Genomic DNA, 13,890 nt, shown 5'->3' with positions numbered 1-13,890 from the left:
TGGCTGACTGACTGACTGGCAGACCGGCCCACCGACTGATTGTTTCTGGGCTCTATGACTCCCAGTACTGCCCTTGAATACACTTCTGGCTCAGAGAGAGAGAACAATTTAATTAGCCAAGTTATTCATAGATAGAAAGGTGATTATAAAAAGTTAATTACAGAAATGCAAGTCATGATGGAATACGACACCACATCTCAGTCTCTGATACGTTCTGCAACATCATATACAATGTTTACATCTGCACAACCACAGGACTGACTGACTGACTGACTGACTGACTGACTTACTGGCTGACTGGCTGACTGACTGACTGACTAACTGACTAACTGACTGACTGACTCACTGACTAATTGACTAACTGACTGACTGACTGGGTAACTGACTGGCTGACTGACTGACTGACAGACTGACTGACTGGGTAACTGACTGGCTGGCTGACTGACTGACTGACTGACTGGATAAGTCATGATGGAATATGACACCACATCTCAGTCTCTGATACATTCTGCAACATCATATACAACGTTTACATCTGCACAACCACAGGACTGACTGACTGACTAACTAACTGACTGACTGACTGACTGACTGACTGACTGACTGACTGACTGGGTAAGTCATGATGGAATACGACACCACATCTCAGTCTCTGATACGTTCTGCAACATCATATACAACGTTTACATCTGCACAACCACAGGACTGACTGACTGACTGACTGACTGACTGACTGGATAAGTCATGATGGAATATGACACCACATCTCAGTCTCTGATACATTCTGCAACATCATATACAACGTTTACATCTGCACAACCACAGGACTGACTGACTGACTAACTAACTGACTGACTGACTGACTGACTGACTGACTGACTGGCTGACTGACTGACTGACTGACTGACTGACTGACTGACTGACTGACTGACTGATCTGCACTGCAGTTCTGCACAAAATAACATCACATCATAGAACTGTAGTACATATCATTTAAACATACCCTATAACAGGGACAACCACAGGGCTATAACAGGGACAACCACAGGGCTATAACAGGGACAACCACAGGGCTATAACAGGGACAACCACAGGACTATAACAGGGACAACCACAGGACTATAACAGGGACAACCACAGGGCTATAGCAGGGACAACCACAGGACTATAACAGGGACAACCACAGGGCTATAACAGGGACAACCACAGGGCTGTGGACAGGACTATAACAGGGACAACCACAGGACTATAACAGGGACAACCACTGGGCTATAACAGGGACAACCACAGGACTATAACAGGGACAACCACAGGACTATAACAGGGACAACCACAGGACTATAACAGGGACAACCACAGGACTATAACAGGGACAACCACAGGGCTATAACAGGGACAACCACAGGACTATAACAGGGACAACCACAGGACTATAACAGGGACAACCACAGGACTATAACAGGGACAACCACAGGGCTATAACAGGGACAACCACAGGGCTATAACAGGGACAACCACAGGACTATAACAGGGACAACCACAGGACTATAACAGGGACAACCACAGGACTATAACAGGGACAACCACAGGGCTGTGGACAGGACTATAACAGGGACAACCACAGGACTATAACAGGGACAACCACTGGGCTATAACAGGGACAACCACAGGGCTATAACAGGGACAACCACAGGACTATAACAGGGACAACCACAGGACTATAACAGGGACAACCACAGGACTATAACAGGGACAACCACAGGACTATAACAGGGACAACCACAGGGCTGTGGACAGGACTATAACAGGGACAACCACAGGACTATAACAGGGACAACCACTGGGCTATAACAGGGACAACCACAGGACTATAACAGGGACAACCACAGGACTATAACAGGGACAACCACAGGACTATAACAGGGACAACCACAGGACTATAACAGGGACAACCACAGGGCTGTGGACAGGACTATAACAGGGACAACCACAGGACTATAACAGGGACAACCACAGGGCTGTGGACAGGGCTATAACAGGGACAACCACTGGGCTGTGGACAGGACTATAACAGGGACAACCACTGGGCTATAACAGGGACAACCACAGGACTATAACAGGGACAACCACAGGACTATAACAGGGACAACCACAGGGCTGTGGACAGGACTATAACAGGGACAACCACAGGACTATAACAGGGACAACCACAGGGCTGTGGACAGGGACAACCACAGGGCTGTGGACAGGACTATAACAGGGCTATAACAGGGACAACCACAGGGCTATAACAGGGACAACCACAGGGCTGTGGACAGGACTATAACAGGGACAACCACAGGACTATAACAGGGACAACCACAGGGCTGTGGACAGGGACAACCACAGGGCTGTGGACAGGACTATAACAGGGCTATAACAGGGACAACCACAGGGCTATAACAGGGACAACCACAGGGCTGTGGACAGGACTATAACAGGGACAACCACAGGGCTGTGGACAGGACTATAACAGGGACAACCACAGGGCTGTGGACAGGACTATAACAGGGACAACCACAGGGCTGTGGACAGGACTACAACAGGGACAACCACAGGACTATAACAGGAACAACCACAGGGCTGTGGACAGGACTATAACAGGGACAACCACAGGGCTGTGGACAGGACTACAACAGGGACAACCACAGGGCTGTGGACAGGGCTATGACAGGGACAACCACAGGGCTGTGGACAGGACTATAACAGGGACAACCACAGGGCTGTGGACAGGACTATAACAGGGACAACCACAGGGCTGTGGACAGGACTATAACAGGGACAACCACAGGGCTGTGGACAGGACTATAACAGGGACAACCACTGGGCTGTGGATAGGACTATAACAGGGACAACCACAGGGCTGTGGACAGGACTATAACAGGGACAACCACAGGGCTGTGGACAGGACTATAACAGGGACAACCACGGGGCTGTGGACAGGGCTATAACAGGGACAACCACAGGACTATAACAGGGACAACCACAGGGCTGTGGACAGGGCTATAACAGGGACAACCACAGGGCTGTGGACAGGACTATAACAGGGACAACCACAGGGCTGTGGACAGGACTATAACAGGGACAACCACAGGGCTGTGGACAGGACTATAACAGGGACAACCACAGGGCTGTGGACAGGGCTATAACAGGGACAACCACAGGGCTGTGGACAGGACTATAACAGGGACAACCACAGGGCTGTGGACAGGACTATAACAGGGACAACCACAGGGCTGTGGACAGGACTATAACAGGGACAACCACAGGGCTGTGGACAGGACTATAACAGGGACAACCACAGGGCTGTGGACAGGGCTATAACAGGGACAACCACAGGGCTGTGGACAGGACTATAACAGGGACAACCACAGGGCTGTGGACAGGACTATAACAGGGACAACCACAGGGCTGTGGACAGGACTATAACAGGGACAACCACAGGGCTGTGGACAGGACTACAACAGGGACAACCACAGGACTATAACAGGAACAACCACAGGGCTGTGGACAGGACTATAACAGGGACAACCACAGGGCTGTGGACAGGACTACAACAGGGACAACCACAGGGCTGTGGACAGGGCTATGACAGGGACAACCACAGGGCTGTGGACAGGACTATAACAGGGACAACCACAGGGCTGTGGACAGGACTATAACAGGGACAACCACAGGGCTGTGGACAGGACTATAACAGGGACAACCACAGGGCTGTGGACAGGACTATAACAGGGACAACCACTGGGCTGTGGATAGGACTATAACAGGGACAACCACAGGGCTGTGGACAGGACTATAACAGGGACAACCACAGGGCTGTGGACAGGACTATAACAGGGACAACCACGGGGCTGTGGACAGGGCTATAACAGGGACAACCACAGGACTATAACAGGGACAACCACAGGGCTGTGGACAGGGCTATAACAGGGACAACCCCAGGGCTGTGGACAGGGCTATGACAGGGACAACCACAGGGCTGTGGACAGGACTATAACAGGGACAACCACAGGGCTGTGGACAGGACTATAACAGGGACAACCACAGGGCTGTGGACAGGACTATAACAGGGACAACCACAGGGCTGTGGACAGGACTATAACAGGGACAACTACTGGGCTGTGGATAGGACTATAACAGGGACAACCACAGGGCTGTGGACAGGACTATAACAGGGACAACCACAGGGCTGTGGACAGGACTATAACAGGGACAACCACGGGGCTGTGGACAGGGCTATAACAGGGACAACCACAGGACTATAACAGGGACAACCACAGGGCTGTGGACAGGACTATAACAGGGACAACCACAGGGCTGTGGACAGGACTATAACAGGGACAACCACAGGGCTGTGGACAGGACTATAACAGGGACAACCACGGGGCTGTGGACAGGGCTATAACAGGGACAACCACAGGACTATAACAGGGACAACCACAGGGCTGTGGACAGGACTATAACAGGAACAACCACAGGGCTGTGGACAGGACTATAACAGGGACAACCACAGGGCTGTGGACAGGACTATAACAGGGACAACCACAGGGCTGTAGACAGGACTATAACAGGGACAACCACAGGGCTGTGGACAGGACTATAACAGGGACAACCACAGGGCTGTGGACAGGGCTATAACAGGGACAACCACAGGGCTGTAGACAGGACTATAACAGGGACAACCACAGGGCTGTGGACAGGACTATAACAGGGACAACCACAGGGCTGTAGACAGGACTATAACAGGGACAACCACAGGGCTGTGGACAGGGCTATAACAGGGACAACCACAGGACTATAACAGGGACAACCACAGGGCTGTGGACAGGACTATAACAGGGACAACCACTGGGCTGTGGACAGGACTATAACAGGGACAACCACAGGGCTGTGGACAGGACTATAACAGGGACAACCACAGGACTATAACAGGAACAACCACAGGGCTGTGGATAGGACTATAACAGGGACAACCACAGGACTATAACATGGATAACCTCAGGGCTGTGGACAGGACTATAACAGGGACAACCACAGGGCTGTGGACAGACTATAACAGGGACAACCACAGGACTATAGCAGACTATTACATGGGCTGTGGACAGGACTATAACAGGGACAACCACAGGGCTGTGGACAGGACTATAACAGGGACAACCACAGGGCTGTAGACAGGACTATAACAGGGACAACCACAGGGCTGTAGACAGGGCTATAACAGGGACAACCACAGGGCTGTAGACAGGGCTATAACAGGGACAACCACAGGACTATAACATGGATAACCTCAGGGCTGTGGACAGGGCTATAACAGGGACAACCGCTTGGCTGTGGACAGGACTATAACAGGGACAACCACAGGGCTGTGGACAGGACTATAACAGGGACAACCACAGGGCTGTAGACAGGGCTATAACAGGGACAACCACAGGACTATAACATGGATAACCTCAGGGCTGTGGACAGGGCTATAACAGGGACAACCACTGGGCTGTGGACAGGACTATAACAGGGACAACCACAGGGCTGTGGACAGGACTATAACAGGGACAACCACAGGGCTGTGGACAGGACTATAACAGGGACAACCACAGGGCTGTGGACAGGACTATAACAGGGACAACCACAGGGCTGTAGACAGGGCTATAACAGGGACAACCACAGGACTATAACATGGATAACCTCAGGGCTGTGGACAGGGCTATAACAGGGACAACCACTGGGCTGTGGACAGGGCTATAACAGGGACAACCACAGGGCTGTGGACAGGGCTATAACAGGGACAACCACAGGGCTGTGGACAGGACTATAACAGGGACAACCACAGGGCTGTGGACAGGACTATAACAGGGACAACCACTGGGCTGTGGACAGGGCTATAACAGGGACAACCACAGGGCTGTGGACAGGACTATAACAGGGACAACCACAGGGCTGTGGACAGGACTATAACAGGGACAACCACAGGGCTGTGGACAGGACTATAACAGGGACAACCACAGGACTGTGGACAGGACTATAACAGGGACAACCACAGGGCTGTGGACAGGGCTATAACAGGGACAACCACAGGACTATAACAGGAACAACCACAGGGCTGTGGATAGGACTATAACAGGGACAACCACAGGACTATAGCAGGGACAGGACTATAGCAGGGACAACCACAGGGCTGTGGACAGGACTATAACAGGGACAACCACAGGACTGTGGACAGGGCTATAACAAGGACAACCACAGGGCTATAACAGGGACAACCACAGGACTATAACAGGGACAACCACAGGGCTATAACAGGGTCAACCACAGGGACAACCACAGGGCTATAACAGGGACAACCACAGGGCTATAACAGGGACAACCACAGGACTATAACAGGGACAACCGCAGGGTTATAACAGGGACAACCACAGGGCTATAACAGGGTCAACCACAGGGTCAACCACAGGACTATAACAGGGTCAACCACAGGGCTATAACAGGTTCAACCACAGGGTCAACCACAGGACTATAACAGGGTCAACCACAGGAATATAACAGGGACAACCACAGGACTATAACAGGGACAACCACAGGACTATAACAGGGACAACCACATGGCTATAACAGGGACAACCACAGGACTATAACAGGGACAACCACAGGGCTATAACAGGCACAACCACAGGGATATAACAAAGACAACCACAGGGCTATAACAGGGACAACCACAGGGCTATAACAGGCACAACCACAGGGCTATAACAGGGACAATCACAGGACTATAGCAGGGACAACCACAGGGCTATAACAGGGACAACCACAGGGCTATAACAGGGACAACCACAGGGCTATAACAGGGACAACCACAGGGACAACCACAGGGACAACCACAGTACTATAGCAGGGACAACCACAGGACTATAACAGGGACAACCACAGGGACAACCAAAGGACTATAACAGGGACAACCACAGGGCTATAACAGGGACAACCACAGGGACAACCACAGGACTATAGCAGGGACAACCACAGGGCTATAACAGGGACAACCACAGGGCTATAACAGGGACAACCACAGGGCTATAGCAGGGGCAACCACAGGACTATAACAGGGATAACCACATGGCTATAACAGGGACAATCACAGGACTATAGCAGGGACAACCACAGGGCTATAACAGGGACAACCACAGGGCTATAACAGGGACAACCACAGGGCTATAACAGGGACAACCACAGGGACAACCACAGGGACAACCACAGTACTATAGCAGGGACAACCACAGGACTATAACAGGGACAACCACAGGGACAACCAAAGGACTATAACAGGGACAACCACAGGGCTATAACAGGGACAACCACAGGGACAACCACAGGACTATAGCAGGGACAACCACAGGGCTATAACAGGGACAACCACAGGGCTATAACAGGGACAACCACAGGGCTATAGCAGGGGCAACCACAGGACTATAACAGGGATAACCACAGGGCTATAACAGGGACAACCACAGGGACAACCAAAGGACTATAACAGGGACAACCACAGGGCTATAACAGGGACAACCACAGGGCTATAACAGGGACAACCACAGGGCTATAACAGGGACAACCACAGGACTATAACAGGGACAACCACAGGGCTATAACAGGGACAATCACAGGACTATAGCAGGGACAACCACAGGGCTATAACAGGGACAACCACAGGGCTATAACAGGGACAACCACAGGGCTATAGCAGGGACAACCACAGGACTATAACAGGGACAACCACAGGGCTATAACAGGGACAACCTCAGGACTATAACAGGGACAACCACAGGACTGTGGACTGGGAAAACCACAGGGCTATAACAGGGACAACCACAGGGCTATAACAGGGACAACCACAGGACTATAACAGGGACAACCACAGGGCTATAGCAGGGACAACCACAGGGCTGTGGACTGGGACTATAGCAGGGACAACCACAGGGCTGTGGACTGGGACTATAGCAGGGACAACCACAGGGCTATAACACACACTGACACAGGACCCCATTATAGAGTCATCTTGTCTCATCCATGGGACCATCAGAACCATTACAGGCCCTGTCTGAGATAGATAGTTCTGTGTGTACTCAGCCCTGCCTGCGACAGACAGACAGACAGACGGATAGATAGATAGATCTGTGTACTCAGCCCTGCCTGCGACAGACAGACAGACAGACAGACGGATAGATAGATAGATCTGTGTACTCAGCCCTGCCTGCGACAGACAGACAGACGGATAGATAGATAGATCTGTGTACTCAGCCCTGCATGCGACAAACAGACAGACGGACGGACGAATGGACGGACGGACGGATAGATAGATATAGGTAGATAGGTAGATATAGGTAGATAGATGTATACGTAGATAGATAGGTAGGTCTTGCTGTGTACTCACCCCTTCTGCCTTCTCCTCTGTGTTGGCCAGCATCTCCTGCAGGGCCCGGACTGAGAGGGACTGCTCCAGGACAAACGTACAGATGGACAGGTCTGGAGGGACATTCTGGAAGAGAACACAGCCAGGTTAGAAGGGAACTGTAGTCCTGGAGCAGGTCAGTCTGGGAGATGTAGTCCAGTCAAAGGATAAACAGCCAGGTTAGAAGGGAACTGTAGTCCTGGAGCAGGTCAGTCTGGGAGATGTAGTCCAGTCAAAGGATAAACAGCCAGGTTAGAAGGGAACTGTAGTCCTGGAGCAGGTCAGTCTGGGAGATGTAGTCCAGTCAAAGGATAAACCGCCAGGTTAGAAGGGAACTGTAGTCCTGGAGCAGGTCAGTCTGGGAGATGTAGTCCAGTCAAAGGATAAACAGCCAGGTTAGAAGGGAACTGTAGACCTGGAGCAGGTCAGTCTGGGAGATGTAGTCCAGTCAAAGGATAAACAGCCAGGTTAGAAGGGAACTGTAGTCCTGGAGCAGGTCAGCCTGGGAGATGTAGTCCAGTCAAAGGATAAACAGCCAGGTTAGAAGGGAACTGTAGTCCTGGAGCAGGTCAGTCTGGGAGATGTAGTCCAGTCAAAGGATAAACAGCCAGGTTAGAAGGGAACTGAGCATCAGCAGTAATCTACAGTCATTTAGACTACGTATCTTGCTTGGGAAAGAGCTGAGGCTGGATTGACAAGGACAAGGACTTGCGTAGTCATTAGCCCATACACTACTCCTGATGCAATGCAGTCTGGGAGATGTGGCTCCTGTATTCACCTTAGAGTTGGATGTTGACTCGAGGAAGCAGAGTCTGTTTCCGAAGCCCTCCGCTGCCAGACACAGCTTCTGCTGCTCCTTGTGGACTGTGGCAGAACACTGCAGGACAACCTCGTCGTCCTGGAGACACAGAGACAGGAAGTAGCAGTTAGAACCAACACAGAAAACCCCTGGTCACTGTGGCAGAACACTGCAGGACAACCTTGTCGTCCTGGAGACACAGAGACAGGAAGTAGCAGTTAGAACCAACACAGAAAACCCCTGGTCACTGTGGCAGAACACTGCAGGACAACCTCGTCGTCCTGGAGACACAGAGACAGGAAGTAGCAGTTAGAACCAACACAGAAAACCCCTGGTCACTGTGGCAGAACACTGCAGGATAACCTCGTCATCCTGGAGACACATAGACAGGAAGTAGCAGTTAGAACCAACACAGTAAACCCCTGGTCACTGTGGCAGAACACTGCAGGACAACCTTGTCGTCCTGGAGACACAGAGACAGGAAGTAGCAGTTAGAACCAACACAGAAAACCCCTGGTCACTGTGGCAGAACACTGCAGGAAACCTCGTCGTCCTGGAGACTAAGAGACAGGAAGTAGCAGTTAGAACCAAGACAGAAAACCCCTGGTCACTGTGGGGTAGAGACACAGCAGAGAACCAACACAGAAAACCCTGGTCACTGTGGGGTAGAGACACAGCAGAGAACCAACACAGAAACCCCTGGTCACTGTGGGGTAGAGACACAGCAGAGAACCAACACAGAAAACCCTGGTCACTGTGGGGTAGCGAGACACAGCAGAGAACCAACACAGAAAACCCTGGTCACTGTGGGGTAGAGAGACACAGCAGAGAACCAACACAGAAACCCCTGGTCACTGTGGGGTAGAGACACAGCAGAGAACCAACACAGAAAACCCTGGTCACTGTGGGGTAGAGACACAGCAGAGAACCAACACAGAAAACCCTGGTCACTGTGGGGTAGAGACACAGCAGAGAACCAACACAGAAACCCCTGGTCACTGTGGGGTAGAGACACAGCAGAGAACCAACACAGAAAACCCTGGTCACTGTGGGGTAGCGAGACACAGCAGAGAACCAACACAGAAAACCCTGGTCACTGTGGGGTAGAGACACAGCAGAGAACCAACACAGCCTTGTCATCGCCAACGATCTCCAACCTGGGCAACTATCTAAGATGTGTGACCTTCAGAGTCAAGCCTGCTCACTGTGGGGTAGAGACACAGCAGAGAACAGAAAACCCTGGTCACTGTGGGGTAGAGAGACACAGCAGAGAACCAACACAGCCTTGTCATCGCCAACGATCTCCAACCTGGGCATCGATCTAAGATGTGTGACCTCCAGAGTCAAGCCTGCTCCACGGTGGGCGTCCGCCAGGGAAGCCTTCTGTCATGACTAACGAGGGCCAAAGGGGCTCTTTTCAACGGAGTAACTGGCAATAGGAGCATCTCAGTCACCACACTGCACTCAGCAGCGCCAAGAGGGGTCAGGCTTTACCCCCAGCAAACAGGGGTCGTCCTGAGGACATGAGACGTTATCCCACTGACGCGCAGAGAACGTTCTAGGAAAATTCCACCTTTAATAAATATATATCTACAATACAGACACTACATTCCACCTATAATAAATATATATCTACAATACAGACACTACATTCCACCTATAATAAATATATATCTACAATACAGACACTACATTCCACCTATAATAAATATATATCTACAATACAGACACTACATTCCACCTATAATAAATATATATCTACAATACAGACACTACATTCCACCTATAATAAATATATATCTACAATACAGACACTACATTCCACCTTTAATTAATATATATCTACAATACAGACACTACATTCCACCTTTAATTAATATATATCTACAATACAGACACTACATTCCACCTTTAATTAATATATATCTACAATACAGACACTACAAGGCGGTCTTCTAAAATACAGTATAATTCCAACATCTTCCCTGCTCAGGTGCATCATTCCTTCAGGATACTCATGAAATACAGGACTTATAGAGCCCCTCACCCTGTTCAGCATTCCTTCAATTATTACTGCAGAATCTATTACACTGTAGAAGGAGATGAGAGGGTCTATTACACTGTAGAAGGAGATGAGAGGGTCTATTAAACTGTAGAAGGAGATGAGAGGGTCTATAACACTGTAGAAGGAGATGAGGGGGTCTATAACACTGTAGAAGGAGACGAGAGGGTCTATTACACTGTAGAAGGAGATGAGGGTCTATTACACTGTAGAAGGAGATGAGAGGGTCTATAACACTGTAGAATGAGATGAGAGGGTCTATTACACTGTAGAAGGAGATGAGGGTCTATTACACTGTAGAAGGAGACGAGGGTCTATTACACTGTAGAAGGAGACGAGAGGGTCTATTACACTGTAGAAGGAGACGAGAGGGTCTATTACACTGTAGAAGGAGACGAGAGGGTCTATTACACTGTAGAAGGAGATGAGAGGGTCTATTACGCTGTAGAATGAGACGAGAGGGTCTATTACACTGTAGAAGGAGATGAGGGTCTATTACACTGTAGAAGGAGATGAGAGGGTCTATAACACTGTAGAAGGAGATGAGGGTCTATTACACTGTAGAAGGAGATGAGAGGGTCTATAACACTGTAGAAGGAGATGAGGGTCTATTACACTGTAGAAGGAGATGAGAGGGTCTATTACACTGTAGAAGGAGATGAGGGTCTATTACACTGTAGAAGGAGACGAGAGGGTCTATTACACTGTAGAAGGAGATGAGAGGGTCTATAACACTGTAGAAGGAGATGAGAGGGTCTATTACACTGTAGAAGGAGATTAGAGGGTCTATTACACTGTAGGAGGAGATTAGAGGGTCTATTACACTGTAGAAGGAGATGAGAGGGTCTATTACACTGTAGAAGGAGATGAGAGGGTCTATAACACTGTAGAAGGAGATGAGAGGGTCTATTACACTGTAGAAGGAGATGAGAGGGTCTATTACACTGTAGAAGGAGACGAGGGTCTATTACACTGTAGAAGGAGACGAGGGTCTATTACACTGTAGAAGGAGATGAGAGGGTCTATTACGCTGTAGAATGAGACGAGAGGGTCTATTACACTGTAGAAGGAGATGAGGGTCTATTACACTGTAGAAGGAGATGAGAGGGTCTATTACACTGTAGAAGGAGATGAGAGGGTCTTTTACACTGTAGAAGGAGATGAGAGGGTCTATTACACTGTAGAAGGAGATGAGGGTCTATTACACTGTAGAAGGAGATGAGAGGGTCTATTACACTGTAGAAGGAGATGAGAGGGTCTTTTACACTGTAGAAGGAGATGAGAGGGTCTATTACACTGTAGAAGGAGATGAGAGGGTCTATTACACTGTAGAAGGAGATGAGAGGGTCTATTACACTGTAGAAGGAGATGAGAGGGTCTATTACACTGTAGAAGGAGATGAGAGGGTCTATTACACTGTAGAAGGAGATGAGAGGGTCTATTACACTGTAGAAGGAGATGAGAGGGTCTATTACACTGTAGAAGGAGATGAGGGTCTATTACACTGTAGAAGGAGATGAGAGGGTCTATTACACTGTAGAAGGAGATTAGGGTCTATTACACTGTAGAAGGAGATGAGAGGGTCTATAACACTGTAGAAGGAGATGAGAGGGTCTATTACACTGTAGAAGGAGATGAGAGGGTCTATTACACTGTAGAAGGAGATGAGAGGGTCTATTACACTGTAGAAGGAGATGAGAGGGAATATTACACTGTAGGAGGAGATTAGAGGGTCTATTACACTGTAGAAGGAGATGAGAGGGTCTATTACACTGTAGAAGGAGACGAGAGGGTCTATTACACTGTAGAAGGAGATTAGAGGGTCTATTACACTGTAGGAGGAGATTAGAGGGTCTATTACACTGTAGAAGGAGATGAGAGGGTCTATTACACTGTAGAAGGAGATGAGAGGGTCTATAACACTGTAGAAGGAGATGAGAGGGTCTATTACACTGTAGAAGGAGATGAGAGGGTCTATTACACTGTAGAAGGAGATGAGGGTCTATTACACTGTAGAAGGAGACGAGGGTCTATTACACTGTAGAAGGAGATGAGAGGGTCTATTACGCTGTAGAATGAGACGAGAGGGTCTATTACACTGTAGAAGGAGATGAGGGTCTATTACACTGTAGAAGGAGATGAGAGGGTCTATTACACTGTAGAAGGAGATGAGAGGGTCTTTTACACTGTAGAAGGAGATGAGAGGGTCTATTACACTGTAGAAGGAGATGAGAGGGTCTATTACACTGTAGAAGGAGACGAGGGTCTATTACACTGTAGAAGGAGATTAGAGGGTCTATAACACTGTAGAAGGAGATGAGAGGGAATATTACACTGTAGAAGGAGATGAGAGGGAATATTACACTGTAGAAGGAGATGAGAGGGTCTATTACACTGTAGAAGGAGACGAGAGGGTCTATTACACTGTAGAAGGAGATGAGGGTCTATTACACTGTAGAAGGAGACGAGGGTCTATTACACTGTAGAAGGAGACGAGAGGGTCTATTACACTGAAGAAGGAGATGAGAGGGTCCATTACACTGTAGAAGGAGA

The 13,890-nt window shown here is 49.3% G+C and overlaps 1 protein-coding gene across 1 annotated transcript in view; it reads right to left on the bottom strand.

The window, feature by feature from the left end:
* The window catches only part of LOC110516746 (ryanodine receptor 2), a 563,076-nt gene that overhangs the window by 379,295 nt on the left and 169,891 nt on the right, over window positions 1-13,890 (bottom strand). The window contains exons 2-3 of the mRNA XM_036960048.1: window positions 9,255-9,374; window positions 8,459-8,563 (exon numbers count right to left, since the gene is read on the bottom strand). Of these exons, the coding sequence (XP_036815943.1) occupies window positions 8,459-8,563; window positions 9,255-9,374 (225 nt within the window). The remainder of the gene's footprint in view (window positions 1-8,458; window positions 8,564-9,254; window positions 9,375-13,890) is intronic.

The sequence above is a fragment of the Oncorhynchus mykiss genome, chromosome 23 (genome assembly GCF_013265735.2).
Source record: "Oncorhynchus mykiss isolate Arlee chromosome 23, USDA_OmykA_1.1, whole genome shotgun sequence".
NCBI classification, from domain to species: domain Eukaryota; kingdom Metazoa; phylum Chordata; class Actinopteri; order Salmoniformes; family Salmonidae; genus Oncorhynchus; species Oncorhynchus mykiss.
Note: the sequence above shows the minus strand (reverse complement) of the source record. Positions and strands in the feature narration are given on the sequence as shown.